Genomic DNA, 20,552 nt, shown 5'->3' on the forward strand with positions numbered 1-20,552 from the left:
AAAACAGGGATTGTCCTTATCAGCTGCCCTCTCTGGAGAGGAAGAGTAGAAGGAAAATGACATTTAAAGTGTAACTACACTATTGAATGTTTTACATAAGCCCTCTAGATTATGAACCACCCAAGGGATCCACTCAGGCTTTATTCATCTTTGCATCTGCAATACCTAGCTCCATTTTGAGCTAGCATATAGTGAGAGTTCATAAATTAGTCCTCAAAGTTAATGAGTTATGTATTATCCTTCAATAGTGGAAGCCTTTACAAGATAGGTAGACAGCCACTTGCATTTTCTTAAATTTTGTTCCATCCTTAACATTCTCACAGTTAACCTTTTAAAGTTGTCATGATCAGAGCAAGAGGAAAAGATTTTAAGAGTTTATCGATTTTTGTTCTTATTTTACATATCTAGAAATACCAAGCCTCTGTCATAGAGAATATAAGATTGTAACTTCTTTTATGTTGTATTTTATTTTATTTTTTATTTGAATTCACTTAATTAACATGTAGTATGTTATTAGTTTCAGAGGTAGAGTTCAGTGATTCGTCAATCTTACATAATATGCAGTGCTCATTGCATCACCCAGGTACCCCATAACCCTACCCCCCACCTTCGGCAACCCTCCATTTGTTTCTTATGATTAAGAGTCTGCTGTGGTTTGTCTCCTGCTCTGATTTTGTCTTGTTTTATTTTTCCCTCCCTTCCCCTGTGATCCTTTGTTTTGTTTCTTAAATTCCAAATATGAGTGAGATCATATGATCATTCTCTTTCTCTGATTGACTTATTTCACTTAGCATAATATCCTCTAGTTCCATCCACAACGTTGCAAATGGTAAGATTTTATTTTTTGATGGCTGATTAGTATTCCATTGTGTATGTATACCACATCATCTTTATCCATTCATGTAAGATTGTAACTTCACATGGAGACCCGAGGCGTAAATTGGTGATGGGATAGAGAATTGGTAGACCTGCTTATTTTTGAATCCTTATTCTCAGTAATGACTTTTATCAGTGCCTGGCAAATATTTTTTTGACTTATCTCTTTAAATTGTTGATACCTATTCTTTTTTTTTTTTTTAAAGATTTTATTTATTTATTTGAGAGAGAGAATGAGAGAGAGAGAGCACATGAGAGGGGGGAGGGTCAAAGGGAGAAACAGACTCCCTGCCAAGCAGGGAGCCCAATGCGGGACTTGATCCCGGGACTCCAGGATCATGACCTGAGCTGAAGGCAGTCACTTAACCAACTGAGCCACCCAGGCGCCCCGATACCTATTCTTCATATATGTTCATCCTGAATGTTAAGTGAGATATGCAACTTCAAAGAGTCTGTTGCTAGTACACTGTCACTTCTAGGATATCAACTTGTATGTAGTCAATTGTTATTTGAATACACACAATGGAATATTAATGTAGAAAGGTTAAAGATAAGGAGATGGAAAGAGGTGTACAAAACAAAGTGTACTAACCAAAAGTGACACTGTGTTGGCTGCATTTTTGTTAGACAAAATATTTAGGGTGAAAAACATTAATACACTTAAAAAGGGATTCTACTGTTGATTAATGGAACCCTGAAAAGGTTTAACATTTAGAATTAATAACATAAGTATCTCACAGTATAGCCTTCACATATATAAAGCAAAAGCTCCCAGAATTATGAGAGAAATTCAAGAAATACACAAACATATTGAAAGATTTTAACAAACCTCTTTCAGAAATACGCAGAGCATGCAGGCAGGAGATCCTTAAAATTGTGTTTTGTTAAGTAAACTCTACCCCCAACATGGGGCTCAAACTCAGGACCCTGAGATCAAGAGTCTCATGCTCCACCGACTGAGCCTGTCAGGCGCCCCAAGATTTTAGATTCTAACACAATGAACAGAGTTGATCAAAGATATATATGTATGTGTATATATGAATGTATAGTCTCTTCTCAACAAATAGGGAATATATACTTTAGACAATATATTTGTGCCCTCGGAGCTTTTGTAAACATTCACCACATATTAAGTCATATAGGAAGTCTCAGAAATTCCAAAGCAGCTACATCATACAGACCCATGTTTTCACACCATTAAGCAACTGTATTAGAAGTCACAATCCCAGGTTTTGGCACCAAAAAACAAAAATGAAAACAAGTCAAACAGGTACTTAAAAACAAATCAAATGTTAGGAAACTAAAATAACACACCTCTAAATAACCCACGGGTTAACAACTTCCCTGTATTGTGTGTAATTCTTAGCTCTGCTAAATAACCCATGGGTTAAAGAGGATATCACAGTGGAAATTACTAAATAGTTAAAGCTGAGCAACAGAATATCTAGGGTCTTATGTTCATTGATTAGAAAACAAGGCCCAAATTAAAATCAGCTATAATTCAGTTCAAGGAGCTACAAAATAAACATGAGTAAATACAGAGAAAGTAGAAGGAAACAGATAGGAGCAGATATTCATGATATAGGAAAGAAGATAGTCGGTGTAATAAACATAAGCTGGTTTTTTGAAAGGACTAGTGAAACAGACAAGCCTAGGATGACTAAGAGCAAAGGGAAAATGCAAAGACACGAGGAGCAAAAAGCAGACATAATTAAAGATGTGGTAGAGATTTTAAAAATCATAGGAGAATACAATCACCAGCTTAATCACAGTAAGTTATAAAACTTAGATTAAGTGGAAAACTTTATGGAGAGGAGAAAAATCCTCTCACTTTGTCTCAATGAGAAGTAAAAAGCCTAACTGGATCAATGACCATTAAAGAGACTGAGTCGGCAGCCATAGGTCCCTACCACTGTCCCCTTTGCAGAGAGACGTGCCCACAGATAAGGCCCAAGCAGTTGGCTAGTCCCAGGAACACAAAGATGGTAATCAGAAAATGCAACAGAGGAACTTACCACATTAACAACATGCTTCTCAATGACATTTCTGAATAGGTCAGGTTCAACAATCAAAACCACATAAAAAGGTAAACATTGAGAGGTCTTTCATCTCGTGTGCCTCTTCTGTGCCTTCTCTTTTCTCTTTAGCTAACCATATTTGTTTTCTCTTTTTTCTATAATTACTTGAGCAAATAAAAATATATATATGCATTAACAAAATTAAATGAGGAAAAGCTTTTATTTCAACAAAGACAGAAACCACACTGGGTATAATTCAACTTTGTGTAAAGCAAACAAAACTTCGTGCAAACAAGGAAAACTTTCTTTGTTCTAAGTGTATCTCCTAAAAACCTACAACAAATGTTATGTTTAATTGTGAAACTTCAAAATAACTCCCATAAAGTCAAGGGAAAGATAGTGATCGACACTATTATTTCTAAAATTCTGCGGTATATAAAATAACCTAGTTACCAATATGGCAAGGAAAATAAGAGGTATAGGGTTTGCCACTCTTTATTGGCTCTTATAGCAACACAAAAATCTCTAAAATACGTCATGATCTAATAGAAGAAATTTGCAACATTTTTTCTTTTATCAAGAAAATTGTGTTACTAAAGAACATTGAAAGAAGACCTGAATAAATAAATGGAGATATATATCATCTAAGATAGAAAGCACCTCCCCTCTCTACAACAAATCATAGGTCAGCAAAGTTTTCTTTTTGTACAGCCCTCGCACTAAGAATGGTTTTTGTATTTTTAAAGGATTACTTAAAAAGAAGAAGAAGAAGAATCAGCAGCAGCAGCCATCTTGGCCTTCACAGTCTAAGATATTTAGATATTTACCATCTGGCCCTTTACAGAAAGTTTTCCAACACCTGTAATAGACCATGGTTCTCAAAGTGTGTTCCCTGGACCAACAGCAGTCCAGCATCCTGTAGGAACCTGTTACAAATGCAGATTCTTGGTTCCCGTCCATGAATTACGTACTCTGGGAGTGGGGTCCAGTAATCCCCCTTTTAAACAAGCCCTCTGGTGGTTCTGACAGGTCCTGAAGTTTGAGAATCACCACTATAGGCTAGTGGCTTAATCCCATCTTTTTTGTGTGTGTGTGGCTTAATCCCATCTTAAAAGAGCACCTGCCTCTCAGTCTTTCACCAGATGACGTCACAGGAAAGGGGAGATTTAGGGTAGGTTGTAACCTACTAAAATTCCCTTAAGGATGTCCTTAAGGGGATATTTTGTTATTTTACCCTGATCACTCCCACTGTTGACAGTAACACATTCCAGCCAATAGAAATGGTCCGGACAGTACAGATGCTCTTCCGGGGCCCTGCCAGGACTTTAAGTGGATCAGTGCTCAAAGTCCTGGAGAAATAAGAGGGTTTAGGAGGTTTTAAATTACTATAATGTTTGACAGTTGTATATTTGCCGCTTTTGAACGTCATTATGTTGTCTAGTTAAGAATTTTTCTCTAGTTTTCATTATCAGAATACTTTTGTATTTTTTCCAACCTTTATCTGAAATTTAGGCACATTTGTAATAACTACAGTTTACTTCTAAGATTTTCTCAACTGATTAATGGGCCAGTTAGAATTTAATCTTATATTCATGGATAGCATTCTACCTTAGGTTAATGAAAATTCATTTATATAGTATTTAAAATTTTCAGAGTGTTCTTGATCTGTGGGTAGGGTAGGCAGACCTTATCTCCATTTTACAGAGAAGAAAATCAGTGACTTGCTCAGTCCCTGTACATAGTAGCATGGGTCTTCTGATTCCATCACTCTGTCCCATATCCTGAATCTGGCTAGACCTTTTTTTCATATTCGTTACCTTTAAAATACGGTTCTGACCTGTTGGTAATTTCACCAGCCGAGTACAAGGGAGAAAAAGAAAAGTTAATAATGAAATTCACCATTTTACAAGTAAAAACTGTATCCTGCAAAACTTAAAAATTTTTTTGGAATGTATACGTGAGAGACAGTATGAAGTGTGAGTGTGTGTGTGTGTGTGTGTGTGTGTGTGTGTACGTACACACAGAAGAGAAAGAGATGAAAAGCTGAGAGAAGTCATCTTTACTCTGAAACATTTAGTACTGTGTGAGAGCTCAATCTCCCTTGCCATTTATCTTTAGTTCTTTCTCTGCCAAATTCTGAACTTGAGTATGTGTCTGATGGTGAAACACTGTATAAGTACAGGACCAATCGACAGCAAAATTTGTGTAAGAATAAATAAATAGTGGAAAAATACAGTGGACCATGGGTGAACCATTAAGGTTTCTTACAAAGGAGTGGCCAAAACGAGCTTTGAGCTGTTTGGAAGAACTGCAAAGTTGAGGCTTAAAAACCCATAACTTGAGATTAATGTTGGTTTGCAATGAAGTTTTCACTGGTTTGCAGCAAGATGAAAGTAGTAAGGATAAGGTATTACGAGAATATAGACATATACATACATGTCTGTGTATACAACTAATCTCTTTCTCGTTTTTATACCTTAATTATTGAGAGGTAAAGTCTTTCAAAATGATGTCGTGAGTAGGTGGGAGGGGCAGAGGTGTATGTGCACAAATGTGTGTTTGGTAGCTTTAGTTACCTTTTGAGTATACCTCTTTAGTTTATTCCTGTATAACGTCTGGATTTACCAGAGGACCGGTTTTCTGAAAACCACCTCACACTTGAGGGTTCAGTTGTCTGGGGGCAGTGCTTGAAAGCAGCAAAGTGTGTTGTCATAAGCACCCTTATTGCACTTGGCCAAGCTTTCCTTACCTTGAATGTTCAGTTGACTCTTTTTCTGTGTGTGTGCGTGTGTGTGTGTGTTTCTCCTCCTCCTTCTCCTCCCCTCAGCCCTCCTCTCTGTCCTCTTCTGCCCTGACTTTCTTCCTGCCTCCCTCCCTCCCCACCACCATATAGGACCTCCTCCCAATCCTCTCCTCTGTCTTTTCCTGCTCTCTCTTTCCCTAGCTGTATAGGGGTAAATGTTCAACAGGCATTTCATATATAAGCACACATCCTGACAATAACAGTAATTAGTCATTTTACTATAAATGGAGATTTTAATTTCAAAGACCTCCATCCCTAAATCTATCCAAAAGCAGTTTGCTTTACATTTCATAGTAACAGGTGCTGTCTCTTTTATGGTATCCCTAGTGGGAATACCAGCAGTGGTTACAATGATAGTAACAACAGTCATGGTTTCTTCTTCTCCTATGGCTAATGTTTATTGAGTTTTTACCACTTGCCATATATTGTTCCAGGTAAGTGGTGCTGAGTTTAGTCTTTGGACCCTGGGGGATGCCCAAGACTCTGCAGGAGCCTGTGAGGTCAAAACTATTTTCATAATAATGCTAAGAAGCCATTTGCCTTTTTTATCATATTGCTATTTGAGCTGATTACACAGAAGCCATGGGTAAAACTGCTGGCTCGTCAGCCCAGATCAAGGGTAGTGGTCATTGTAGTCTTCCTTGTGGGCACTCTCAGTTAAAAAAAAAAAAAAAAGCAGAAGCAGCCAATTTTATTTTAGAAAGCCCCTGATGAAGCAGTACATTTTATTAAAACTTGACCCTTTATTACATGTCCTTTTAATGTTCTGTGTGACTGAATTGGGCAGTACACACAAAACACTTCTGCATGTTTGAGTTGCCAGCTGGATTAGTCACATTTTTCGTGGCGAGGCAACTGTGGTTATTCAGACTTGAGCATTTGGCAGAAATGTTCTTGAAAATGAAGAAGCCAGCCTGTAATTTCAAGGACAACAGTGTATTACTGGTGGAGTGGTGGGGGCTGTGCAGTGGCCAGACTGGAGGGTGCTTCTGCAGGGGAGAGGTGTTCACGGGGGCCCTCCTGATGCGCAACAGTGTCAACTTTTTTATATCCGACTCATGTTTATAAATTAAAGTTGGACTTTGAATACTGATGAATTTTTGAGTAACAGAGCCAAAAAACATTTGCCAGGGTTTACCTACTGTAGAATCAGTCATCATATAGATTAGCAAAATAGAGCCCAGATATCCAAGGTAACCCTGTACAAATGCATGATTCATGGACTAATCTTATATTTTATAGCACTTTAAACTTCCAAGTACTTTCATATATATGTTTTCATCTGATCTTCACACAACCCTGTCATTATCTAAAGCAGTTTAAAGATAAGGAAATTGAGACTCAATGAAGAATCTTTGTACTTTATATTTTCCATCCCTTTTGGCTGTTATTTCTGATGGCTTGAAATAAGGCAGAGTAAATAGAGAGGAGATAGAATCTGTAAAACTTGGCATCTAACTAGATGCAAAAAAAAAAAAAAATGGAGATGAAGGAGCCAGGGAATTTTCTGAAGTTCCCACTTGGACCCCTGGGAGGGTACCATTAACTGAGAAAATAAAAATAGGGAAGGAATAGATTGAGGTCTCCTGAAGGCCTTTTCGTTGGCACTAGTATAACCTGCTTTGAAGGAGTCCTAAAATATATAGGCTCTGCTCTCACACACAGTCTCTATATGGCAAGTTACGTGCTGTAACTGATTAAAGGGAAAACATGCTAAGTGCCTTAAGAAAGGCTTGGTTTAAGTCCTGTACCTGTTCACAGGAGGGAAGGAATTCCTTCTGGGCTCAGGGAAATTTGTGGAAGAGGAAACATTTGAAAGGAGTCTTGCAGAATGGTAGAATCTGGATGTGCAGAGGTGGTTGTGAGGAGACCAAGTTCAGTTACAGAAAAATAAAGCAAGATGTGGAAGGAGGAATATCAAGTTCCATAGCTTGTGCGTAAGCAGATAATAAGAAATTATTGGAAACGGCTATTCCAGTAAATTATGGGAAATGTTGACTGCTACACACATGGTCAGTTTTCCATTTTGTATTTCATTTTTTAAAATGACATTGCCAGGGGCACCTAGGTGGCGCAGTCAGTTGAGCATCCGCCTCTTGGTTTTAGCTCATGTCGTGATCTCAGGGTCGTGAAATCGAGCCCCGCGTCGGGCTCTGCACTCAGCGCAGAGTCTGCTTAAGACTCTCTCTGCCTCTCCCTGCTAAAATAAATGAATCTTTAAAAGAAATGATATTGCCAAGCAGATGTCGTCTTAAGTACAACTTCATTCTTTACGTATAAAACTTCATTTTTTTTCATTGACCAGGGTAAGGATTTCAAGTTCAGGCAACATAATCTTCCTAGATACTGGTTTATAGTTTTAGAGAGGGTCATACAAAATATCTTACTGTGGTCTTGGGACAGCCGGGTGGCTCAGATGGTTAAACGTCTGCCTTTGGCTCGGGTCATGATCTCTCCGGGTCCTGGGATCAAGCCCCACGTGGTAGGACTCCTCGCTCAGCAGGGAGTCTGCTTCTCTCTCTCCCTTTGCTCCTCCCCCCACTCCTGCTCTTTCTGTCTCTGTCTCTCTCTCTCAAATGAATAAATAACAATCTTTTAAAAAAACATTTTACTGTGGTCTTATTTTTTAATTCTACTATGGCTTATTTAAAATAAGCTTGCCGGGACGCCTGGGTGGCTCAGTCGGTTAAGCATCTGCCTTCGGCTCGGGTCATGATCCCAGTGTCCTGGGATCAAGCCCCACATTGGGCTCCCTGCTCAGCGGAGAGCCTGCTTCTCCCTCTCCCTTTCCCTCTGCCTGCCTGCCGTTCCCCCTGCTTGTGTGCGCGCTCTCTCTCTCTCTCTCTCTCTCTCTCTCTCACACACACACACACAAATAAATAAATCTTTAAAGTAAGCTTGCCATCTTTTGATAACGTTATTCTCCTCTCAGAAATTCCATCAATCCTTTACATTGCATTTTCATCTGAACTGCATCCTTCAAGTGGCTATCTTCTGTAGCTTAGCTTTGTCTTGCCTATCTTTTTTCTCCTGGCATTAGTGTTATTACTCACTGCAGAATGTATCTGACTTGGCTATTTATTACTGTTTTCCCCCAGATAAGCCAGATAAATATGATCCACGTGATGTTGAAAGGCTACAACAGGATGATAACTGGGTTGAAAGTTACTTACTTTGGAGACATAGTGTTGTTGATGAAACACTGAAGATGCTTGATGAAAGTTTTCAGTGGAGGAAAGAAATGTGTGTCAACGGTAAGACGTTCAATTTAACCTTGACAGTATACTGTCCCCTGCATAAATGTTAGTTTTACATTTATCAAATAGTGTATTTGCAAATATTCTTGGTAATCATCATAAACACCAAAATACAATGTTTTATAAAAACGCACTTACACTTTGAAAGCATCTTACGAATGTCTTAAAAGTAGTATCGTTCATAGGGAAATCAGATCACCAAGGAGCAGAATTACATTCAGATTCTTGGACTCAGAGCAGAGTCTCTTAATCTGTGCTTGTTTAGTTCAGTACCATTGAACAATAGCAAGACAGCATCGTCACTACAAGGCCTAGAGGTACGGAGGAGATACTGTTTTCCTGTTTTGTTTTGTTTTTCAGTTGTTGCCTTATATCTTTTTCTATCCCCAGAGTTCCTTGTGCTAATAGGTACCCCCTGTAGCATTGCTAAATAACTGGGGGCCCCTAAAAAAGCAGGCTTATCCCCAAGGATGCCTATGGCAGCCTTTGCTTAACTTCTTGATTTGAAGACCCAATTCTAGATTGACATTTTCCCCCACAATGGGAGTTTTAAATCTTGGAAGGGTTTTTTGTTTTTTTGGTTTTTTTAACAGTCTTCAAGTATATGAAGAACCCTTGATAGGAAAGGTTACACATTACCTCTCTTGTAAAATTTAACAGGAGGAATCTGGCATAACTGCTGGTTTTGATGAGGTACAAAGAAGGATTTCTTGACCTTGAGGGTTACAGACTCTGGAGTGAGTGAGTCTGGAGACTTAAGACAAAAAAGTCAACAAATAAATCCAGAGCAGATACTCTCCCCAGTCTTCATACTTGTAGAAAAAAATCCATGAGAAGGGGAGTATTTAAGAAATAATTTGATTGGAAATGTAAAAACCATAGATCATGTCAACAAACAGTGAAGCATTTATTAATCAAGCAAAGAAATGTAAATCATTTAAGTACAGAATGAACTTTTAAGCTAAACAGTAGTATTTTTTTATATGGAATTGCTAGTTTCCAGTGACACATGGCGGAGATATGGTAAAAGGGTAGTGCAGAAAGGTAAAGAATCTTTGAAAGTTCTCAGGGAACTACTGGTGAATGAAACAAAAGCCTTGGCATTTACTGCCTTGCTGTGTTCTCACTAGAGACTGGACAGACCTTGTTTTGTTCCTCCTGCTAATGGATCTAGCTTTTTTTTTTTTTCCAAGTATTTTCCATTTGCCGCAAGATTATAAAATGTGTTAGACTCTACTAGATATGAATCTTTGTAGAAAAATATTTTACTAGAGAAACCATAAGTGATTTTTAAATCAGTCCTGAGGCTGTAATGTGGATATTTACTAGCATGTTATCTTGAAATTGTCCAATCGTGATAGTATTTGTTGAAAATGATTATGTGAAGCACAACCAAAAATGGAAATGTGTCCACATAATAATGGCCAGTGTGTCAAGGGAAATGGATTTTTTTTCCCATTTCTCTCATCCATGTCTTTATGTAGTTTGTTTACTTAGTAAGAAACACCATTTTTTTATTGCCAGAGGTTCTTTCCAGATACTTGAATAAGCTTATCTTTTTTTATATCAGATCTACTATATAACATTAGCATTTACATTGTAAGTTTTCTTTTTAAAAGGCCCCTAAGTTACAATTACTCATCAGGTTTATCCTTTTTTAGACCTGACTGAATCCTCCATTCCCAGATGGTTATTGGAAATTGGTAGTATTTATCTCCACGGTTATGACAAAGAAGGCAACAAGTTGTGTAAGTATATTTTAATTGATGTACTGGCTTTTCAAGATTTTGAGATGCGTTTATCTCAACTGAATTAATAATAGGCAGAACCTTCTCCATATGTACCACACATCAAGTTCCCTACAATTAGGACCATTAGGGCCATCTTGACAGTGTCAAACACTTAGTTGTATGTACTGTTTGCATTATGATAAAGTAGGTGGTAAAGGCAAATGCCACATCCTGTAACACAGCCAAAATAATGTAATGCAGAGTCATTATCTTCTTTCTAATTTACTGATACTAAAATTCAACCCAGTATTTTCATGGAAAATCTTTTCGACAGTTGCTAAGGGTTGCTAAATGGACTTTTCAAGTTTGACGTCTGTCCCTGTCATGCCCATGTCCCCCCACCCCCCACCAGTCTTCTCCCCTTAGCTTCTTGTGAAATCTGTGATAGTAGGAGGACCAGTAACAACCATCCCTACCATCCTGATGCCTCCCTTATTATTCCTCTCGCCCCTTTGTCCAAAATGCAGCTTGGTTTGTACTAGAGCTGTGACTGGGCAGGAGTATCAGAGCCCCATCCCGAGCGCTTGCTTGCCCGCTCCCTCTGCAGCATGTGGTCCATTCCTGTTTTAACACTGTTCTCCTAGCATTTCCCTCCTGTGCCGGCTCTCTTTCCCAGTCTTCGTTTCTCTTTGTTCTCTTTGCTCTCATTCCCGGTCCCTTACATGCGCTTCCCAGGCTTCATTCCTTTCTTCGCTGCTTTTACTTTCCAGCTGATACAGTCCCCTTGGGTGATCTCAAGGACCTTGCCTCCCCACAAACAGTGATGACCCACATGGTCCCCAGGGGACGTGCACATAGCTACCCAGCTACCCACTTGACTGGTGCCACTGGACTGATTGCCGGCCACCTTCAACACAAAAGCGCTACTGGATCGCATCCCACTGCCTGCCCTCCTTCCGCACCACCCAGCACCACCCAGCTCGGGCCCACAGCCTCTGTCCGCCCCCCCACCCCCCGCCACAGCTTCAGCGGAGCCCCTTCCCCATTTCCGTCACTTCCTCAGTCCCGACCCTAACTGCCTTCCCAGGGCACGGCCTGTTGGGTTGCCTTCTCTGCCTCTTCCATTCTCCCCTCCGCGCTGCTGCCTCCGCGGGATGTCTTAAGTAGGAAAAGCACACCTTAGCATTTGACTTGGAGCCCTTCCAGCCCAGCCCTTGTCTCTTGAGCGTCTCCTCTCGGCACTGGCCGCATTTTGCCCTAGCTGCCCTGCCCCGAGCGGTTCGTGGCGCTCTGTCCACGCGCGCGCTCCCGCCCCGACTCGGGCCGCCCTCGTGCCTCTGTCCAGGCTGCTTCTCCGCACGCGATGTTTGTTCTAGTGCTTCCCACCACCACTGGCTTGCTTTCTTGTCAAGCACAGTGAAGAGTACTTTTAGGTTATTACCAGATATTGTTTGTTCACCTGTATTTTCTTTTCCCTCTTACTAGAGAAGTTTATTTTCCAAGGCGGAAAAGAGTTCCCCTTTCTGCTCCTCTCGAAGTTCCCAAATGCACAGTGTTTCTTATTTAAAAGAAGAAGGAGATGTTTTTAATCTGAGAAGGAAAATGAAATGCAAATGAAGAAAATGTTAAGGGAAAGGAATGATCTGTGTGTAAAATAACATTCTAATGACAGGTACTTTTCTTATTTTTATCCTCTGTTCTGTTAAAAGTCTGGATCAGGGTGAAGTATCACGTAAAAGACCATAAAACCATGTTGGACAAAAAGAAGCTTATCGCATTCTGGTTGGAACGTTACGCTAAAAGAGAAAATGGGAAACCCGTAACAGTGATGTTTGACCTGTCAGAAACTGGAATAAATAGCATAGTAAGCATTTCTTTAATTCGCAAGCATTATTTATTGTCATGTCCTCCCCGCCACTCCTCCCAGCCAAATACTGCTGTATGTTTAAGCTGACCAAGTTCTGTTTGGGATTTATTTGTTTTCCTTGTGTATTGTGAGTCAAGTCAGACATGAAGTAAGTTTTGCAAAGAAAGAAATTTGCTTCAGTATTTGGCACGGAAACTGTGAGTTTCCTAGAAATGCTCCTCATGTGATACACAAGGTGTCAGGGTGAGACGTGGAAGCTGGCAGGGTAACGAGTAGCTGTGGTGATATGGAAGTCTTCTGTCAGTACTAATATCCCGCAGCACCTCGCCCCGTGCCTGGCACAGAGAAATGCACTCAGGAAGTACTGGGGAAAGTAATGCACGCTCTCTGCGGTACTGTTAGGTTCATACCATGTTTGGTAGTTGTGAGATGTTCACCTGACTTTTGCACATATGGCACTTTGTCATTCTGTTGGGGGTTTTTGTTTGCTTGATTTGGTCAGCTTTGGAAACCAGTTTTCTTCAGGTGATTTTTGTCAAGCTTAAAAAATAAGTAAAACCCACCAGTCTTTAACTTGGGCCCTTGTGACCTTAGTAACTACAGACCCTTCAGCAGCGATGGGGATCCTTTGGCACACTGATGATAGCTCTTGTCTCTCACATTCGAGCCTTAGCTACTTCTGGTCGCAGTGAAGCAGCCTTCACACACCTGCCTGGGGCAGTAGTGAAACGTTTTTGCAAGTCCGCTCGGCAAAGTATGTTAAGAATCTTAAGGTGTTCGTATTCGTATTCTTTGCCTGGTAACTAAGTTCTGGAAATGTATTTTAAAGAAATAATCCCGAGTACAGAAAAAAGCATTGTGTGCCAAGTGTTTTTTTTTTCAGAGTGTCATTTAAAATAGTGAAAACTTAGAAAAAATTTTTAAAAAAATAAAATAGTGAAAACAGAAAAAAATGTAAATGTCAGCATGGGCAAATGGTAAATTATGGTGTATTAATTGATAGAGTGTATGTAGCTATATAAAATGGTGTTTATAAATAAGTGTAGTAATAGTGGAAAATACCTTTTTTAAAAATGAATGATAAAAAAGGCTACAGGATTATGTCCTAGTGATACCTAGCCTCCAAAAAAGGAACTCTTAGACATCAAAAAAAAACAAACAAAAAACAGCCTAGAGAGAACAAGGGGATTTTTTTGGGTGGTGGGATCACACATTTTTATTTTCATCTTTATCTCTATGCATATTTTAAGAGTCCATTGCCCTGGATTTTTTCAATCTAGTTTCCACTTCAGTGAGTTGTAGATTACAGAGTAAATTGTTTTATACCCAAAGTCTAAATCAAAATACCTAGATAAATAGGTATTCCATAAAAATAAATCATGATTCTGTCATCCTCTGTATATGACAGTTTCTAATTATTAACCCAGAATCATAAACAAGTGCTAATGTTTTTTACTGCCAAACATAGGGGCAAGGAATTGACTTGAACTGATTTTTTTTCAAACTACTTATATGCTCTCTCTTTAAATAAGGTTTATTTGCATTACTAAGTATTTAAATCAGTATTAATGTTTTAAAATACTGAATCCTAATTGAGTTACTTTTATATATGACTCCCTCGTGATTCACAAAGGATTTAAGTTGGCTTATGAACAGTATGCAGAATTGCAAGGCAAAAAAAATTAAAAGCTATTTGTTAGAGTTGGGCCACTGATTGGAGTCCAGTCTTTCATCTGCCTGTCTGAAAGAAATGGAATCACTTAAAATTATTTCAGTGGCCGTACTTTAAAACCAGTGTCTTAGGAGAAGTATATTCATTACTGATACTTGAACTAGAGAGAAAAGTATTTCATGGGTCCCCAAAGGGAGGACATTTTACAGGGTAATAAATAGTCCTTGAAGACATCCTCACAGAAGGCAGAGCAATAGGTTTCATGGAACTTTTTAATGTAGTACCCACTAATATACTTAACACCAGTGGTATCCTATCAGATCCACTTGAATTAGCAGTAACTTGGGATTTTATAAGCAAGGCTATCCAGTTAAAAGACGAAAACAAGAATATTGGATGAAGACTTTTTGGGCAAAGTCTCTGGGGGTCACAAATCATATAGGTAACCAGATTTTTATAGAACTAGTTATTTTGAGATATTTCTTTGACTCTTAAATACAAATTATTAAACTCGGTACACAGTGGATATAATGATTAGTTATAAAGGTACTATTATATACTAGGATTTATTCCATAAAAAATACTTAACACACTTAAGGATGCTTGCTTTCAGTTTACTGAAATTAAGGATGCTGCAACTCACATCCTAGAAATGACTTTATAGATTCATCTCTGGACAACTCACCTTTCAGTAATTGATGGATTTAAGTTTGCCTGATTATCTTTCATCCTACAGTCCTTATAAGATGGCTGATCAGGATTAGTAAGTTGGCCTACGGCCATGGAATAACATGGAATGAAATGATCCATGTGAATAGTGACCCTCATAACCTAATTTCATGTTGCTGTGTTCAATGCAGTAGAACCAACAGACAGTTATGTTCATAAAGTTTCCCAGGAATTGGAGTCAATGAACAACACTTGAATATAAACTAAAAAATTCTAATTCTAATTCGAGGTCCCTAAATAAGAGGAAAGAAGCTAGAGGCGAAGTAGATACAGAACACCAATATGTTCAGATTAGCTGTTGTGTAAAAGATTGATAAAACGTATTTTATTGAAACTATTACAAGGTATAAAAATTAGGTTTAAAAAGCAAATATACCAGAATAGATATATGTAATATCATTCCAAGTAGTGAGATTGTAAACTGTACACTTGTTTTAAATAATTCCTTAATTGTTCAACAGATTTTTAGAATTTCTCTATAGGCATTGCTTTTAGATCCACTTTATAATGCCATGTTACTTTAGCAGCCTGAAGTATCTCACTAGTTTGAGGTAACAGGAATGATGTTTAAGCATCTGCTTTCTTTTACTTGATTTTAGGACTGATTATTATAAGTAGCTTAATGACTTAAAACCTTAATCCCTGGAAATATAGATACATATTTATATATGAGCTTATTTTTTAAAGAATTGTCTCATTTGTATTTTTTTCCCAAGAACCATATTTTAATTGTTATTCCCCTATTCCAAGGGGTACCAGTTCAGTAAGATTTTTTTAATTATTATTTTATGTTATTTAATAGTTGTATCACCTTTAGAAATGTGCAATTTAAAATTCTCTAACGTGGATAGTCTTAAAGATTTAAATGTGTAATCTTTGTTTTAGGATATGGACTTTGTACGCTTTATCATCAACTGCTTTAAGGTTTATTATCCTAAATACCTCTGTAAGTAACTTACTCTTTTATAAAAATACAAAATATAGAAACTATAAACAATGGCTCAGATTGCTTTAAATTACTATAGACTTTAATACCTGAAGTGTTATTTTCTGATGAGGAGCTTAAATGTGTGCATAGAAGTTTAAGTGCATATCCTAGTAGATATAAGGGAAAATTTTCATAATTGTCCTTTATAGTTTTAAGAATTTAAGTTCTAAACTGTATAGATGGCATCCTATAACACACATACATATATAGGTACATAAAAACATACCTTTATTTTGAAGATTATCCCATTTTTAGTCATCTTTCAATAAAAAGCTCATTTAAAATAATATTTATTATATGGAACTTCTTACATATAAGAAACACATAAGCAGTATTGATAAAGTATACTGTGTGATAAGCAGTACTCATACATAAAATGTACTGTGTTACTAATCGTTCATTTTAAAATTGTCATTAAGAAAACATTAGACTTGGGCACCTGGGTGGCTCAGTCAGTTAAGCGTCTGCCTTCGGCTCAGGTCATGATCCCAGGGTCCTGGGATCGAGCCCCACATCAGGCTCCCTGCTCAGCGGGGAGTCTGCTTCTCCCTCTCCCTCTGTCTCTACCCCCTGCTTGTGTGCTCTTGCGCACGCTCGCTCTCTTTCAAATAAATAAAATCTTTAAAAAAAAATTAGACTAGCATACACTGCATTTAAATCAGGCATTTAGAGTTTATTTTTAATTGTGATTCTTGCATTAATTACCAGAATGAAGAACTCCTAAATCTTATGTATTCATTTTTGATTTATTAGATTTATATGATGTTTTCCAAACTCTGGAGAAATCAAGATGTTGTCCCACATAAACAGCCATATATTTTTAGCTCCAGTGGACTAAAAGTGAAAAAAGCAGAAGAGAGACAACAGGGATATCAGAAAATGGAAACTCACAGATCTGCCTGGGCACAGCCTGGCAAATACCACAATTAGGGTCTTTTGAGACTTCTGACTTAGGTGATATTAAACCTTAAAATCCCTAAATCTTCTTAACTTTGGCATGCTTTCACGTTATTATTCATGTGAAGTAAGGAACAGACAGCAAGCATGATCAATCTCAAGGATCAGTGCCACTGCTAGCCCATGCTCTCATGTCTTTAGAGGGAGTATTCATGAAACTTTTTAGGTAAAGAGAATGTCTGGTTGGGAAACCTGGAGGATCTGCTATTCCTTCTGAATTCTTCCTGGATCCACCATGTACCCTGATTCATTAAGTTTTATAATACCAATCAAATGGTCAATAGGGAATCTCGACCCCATATGATTAGGTTGTTCCTCTTATGTATAAAATGAAAATAAAATATCCACTTGTTTATTGAAATATCTAAAAGTTTGTGAAGAGCCATTTATAAATAGTATAAATATCATTATTACCTTATAAAGCATATCTAAGATTCTTTTGAGAGAACTCTTAATAAATTCATGGTTCTAGATAAACTATGAATTGGAATACTATTCATTCCGATTAACTAGAGGTAATGTGTATATATTCTGCCTACATAATGTAGTTTTGCAGACATTAAATTTTGTAAAATCTGATTATGCTTCAAAATTTGTCATGAAACACAACCATTATTTCGTAAAACCTTAAGTCCACATCTTTTTAGGCATATCACAGATGAAAATTGAGGTATTAAGCACCAGGCTACCTCTGTGAGATACCTTGTTTCTCAGATGAACTTTACTTGTCCTACATTAATATAATCATTCTAGGATGTTCTCTGCTCAGAGAAGAATGAAATTATATTTTGATTCATTTGTAATAGAACAATGAATTGGATATCAAAACTTCCCTTTGTGATTTCTGGTTCTTTCTTATAATTGTTAATAGGGCTATTCAAGTCTTCATCTAAATATGCAAATAATACTTCTGTATACTTGGGAATTACTGGCTTGCTGGGGCTTATAATATGAAGAAAAGTATAAATTCTGTTTCTTAAAACGTAATGGTGTATTAAAGTTAGGGTAAAGGGAAAATGTGCGAGTGGTTTAACAATATAATCTCTAGAAACTTAGCAAAACCAATAAATTAGACATTGAAATCATTTTTTTATTTAAATTCAATTAATTAACATAGACATTGAAATCATTTTAAAGTTCACTGGACTTCAACACTAATATGACATGCCACATCCAAAGATTCCACTTACCCATTTAACTATTTTCTTTTGTACCTTTCTGCAAACAGCAAAAGCAATAAATGAGCAAAAGAACAGGCTATTTGCCAAAGGACAGTGATAATGCAGTGGTCATTTCCAAAAAGCTGCCCTGGGGGGTGGGCCCCTCATCAGTGTGAGAAGTTAATTTGGTTCAAGCACCACTCACACTTCACTGAATTAGAACAGAGTCAGCTAGCTCAGTTTTTAGTTAGGTTTAGATCGCCAGCTTTTTCTAGACCAGGTATAAGTGATAGTACTATAGTGGTACTAAATCACATTGAATGAATTTTTTTCTCTTTCAGCAAAAATGGTGATCTTTGATATGCCTTGGATAATGAACGGTGAGTATATTATACTTTGCTAAAACAAAATGTCTGATTTCCTTTTTTCCAATTTAGCCATATTTCTATGGTGGTTTAAAATAATGTTTATGTTGTGCTTGGTGTGTACTCTTAAGAGGCTGGAGCTAGAACATTCAAAGGCTCTTCCTAAGCAAACCGGGTTAATGTTCTACCCCCAGGCTCTGGATAGGACATGCATTAGTCTTCTCTAAAAACAGCGTCAAGATGTTCAACCAATCAGGTAAACCTAGAGACAGATGCCTCAGTTTGTCACCCACAGATGGGCATGTCACAGAACACAGGCATTGGCTGGATTTTCTCATGGGCTTTGGGTGTTGAGGAAGAAGGTGGGATGAATCTGAAGTTTACTCCAAATCTCTGTAGGCACATTACCCTTCTATAAGACAGTCATGATACATTTTTTGGTAAAAAATTATTTTAAAAAACATTGAAAAACACTCTTTACCAACTTCAACATGATGCAAATTTAATGTTGTTTTCAGAATGTACATTTTCATTTGTGTTTGCCAGAGTCAATTGTTATATAGAAACCAGTAGAGAAAACCAATGAAACTAAACCTTGGTTCTTTGAAAAGTTAAATAAAATTGACAAAACTTTAGCTAAACCGATAAAGAAAAAAAAAAGACTCCAGTGATTAAAATCAGGAATGAAATAAGGGACATCACTGCTGACCTTACAGAAATTAAAAGGATTATAAGGGAATACTGTGAATGCTTGTATGCCAAGAAATTAGATGATATAGATGAAATGGACACGTTCCTAGAAAGACAAAATACAGAAATAATTCAAGAAGAATCTGAATAGAAGTATAACAGAAGACCTTGAATTAGTAATCAAAAAACTTCCCACAAAGAAAAGTCGAGGCCTAAATGACTTCACTGGTAAATTCTACCAAACATATAAAGAAGAATCAACACCAAACCTTTGCAAACTCTTCCAAAAGAGAAGAGGGAACACTCCCCAACTCATCTTATGAGGCAAGTATATTCTAATAACATCACTGGAAAAGAAAATTAGAGACCAGTATCCCTTATGAATATGGATGGACCAACCCACAATAAAGTACTGACTGAACCTAGCAGCATATAAAAAGGATTATACACCATGACCAAGTGGGATTTATCTCAGGAATGCAAAGTTGGTTCAACATACGAAAATCAATCCATGTATTCAATGTATTAATAGACTAGAGGAAAAAAGCACATGATCATCTCAGACACAGAAAAAGCATTTGACAAAACCTAGTACATTCTCATGATAAAGGCACTCAAGAAACTAGGAATAAAAGGTGCAAAGAGTTGTAACACCTGCAGAGTTAGGGAGACCACAGTAGTCCACGTAAGACTACCCTCACTTCTGAGACCACCTGTAAGTTCGGGGGGTGCCCCAAACCACCCTCAGGTCTGCTAGAATTACTCATAGACCTCACTGGAAGCTGTTATACTCACAGTTATGGTTTACTACAGGAAAAGGGTTCAGATTTAAATCAGCCAAGGGAAGAGAAACATACGGTGGAATCCAGTTAATTACCAAACGTGGAACACATTAGTTTCCCAGCATTGATATGTGGCAGTACTTCCTGGAGTATTGCCAACCAGGGAAGCTCACCTAAACTCCACTGTTCAGTTTGTATTAGGGCCCCCTTACATAGGCCTGACTGATTAATCACGTGCTTGATCTCAGTCTCCATTCTCCAGAGGTCTACTCATACTGTGTGACCAAAGCCCCCACCCTAAATCATTGTTACAGTGTGACCCAAGACCCTCAGGCAAACAAGGACACTCCTTACCTTACAAGGTGGGCATGAAGGTTACCTTCCAGAAGCTGAGGGCAAAGGCCAGACCTCTCTTTGGGTAAAGTTAATTCTTGAATATACAGAAGAGAACTTTCTCAGCCTGCTAAAGGGCATTTATATAAAACTTGGATCTATGAAAACTCAGAACTAACATCATACGTAGCAGTGAAAGAAGGAATGCTTTCCCCCTAAGATCAGGAACAAGACAGAGTAGTCTGCCTTCACCACTTATCTTGCCAGGGCACTTAGGCAAGAAAATGAAATAAAAGGCATCCATATTGGAAAAGAAGTAATACTA

At 37.9% G+C, this 20,552-nt stretch overlaps 1 protein-coding gene across 2 annotated transcripts in view; it reads left to right on the forward strand.

Annotated features, from left to right (window-relative positions):
• MOSPD2 (motile sperm domain containing 2) overlaps positions 1 to 20,552 on the forward strand; it is a 57,803-nt gene that overhangs the window by 7,799 nt on the left and 29,452 nt on the right. For both annotated transcript variants that reach the window (XM_045874921.3, XM_064573762.1), the window contains exons 3-7: positions 8,796 to 8,951; positions 10,616 to 10,702; positions 12,394 to 12,548; positions 15,838 to 15,898; positions 18,399 to 18,437. In XM_045874921.3, the coding sequence (XP_045730877.1) occupies positions 8,796 to 8,951; positions 10,616 to 10,702; positions 12,394 to 12,548; positions 15,838 to 15,898; positions 18,399 to 18,437 (498 nt within the window). The remainder of the gene's footprint in view (positions 1 to 8,795; positions 8,952 to 10,615; positions 10,703 to 12,393; positions 12,549 to 15,837; positions 15,899 to 18,398; positions 18,438 to 20,552) is intronic.

The sequence above is a fragment of the Mirounga angustirostris genome, unplaced genomic scaffold (assembly GCF_029215605.1).
Source record: "Mirounga angustirostris isolate CCGP_5_RB_7025 unplaced genomic scaffold, mMirAng1.0.hap1 SCAF_11, whole genome shotgun sequence".
NCBI lineage: Eukaryota > Metazoa > Chordata > Mammalia > Carnivora > Phocidae > Mirounga > Mirounga angustirostris.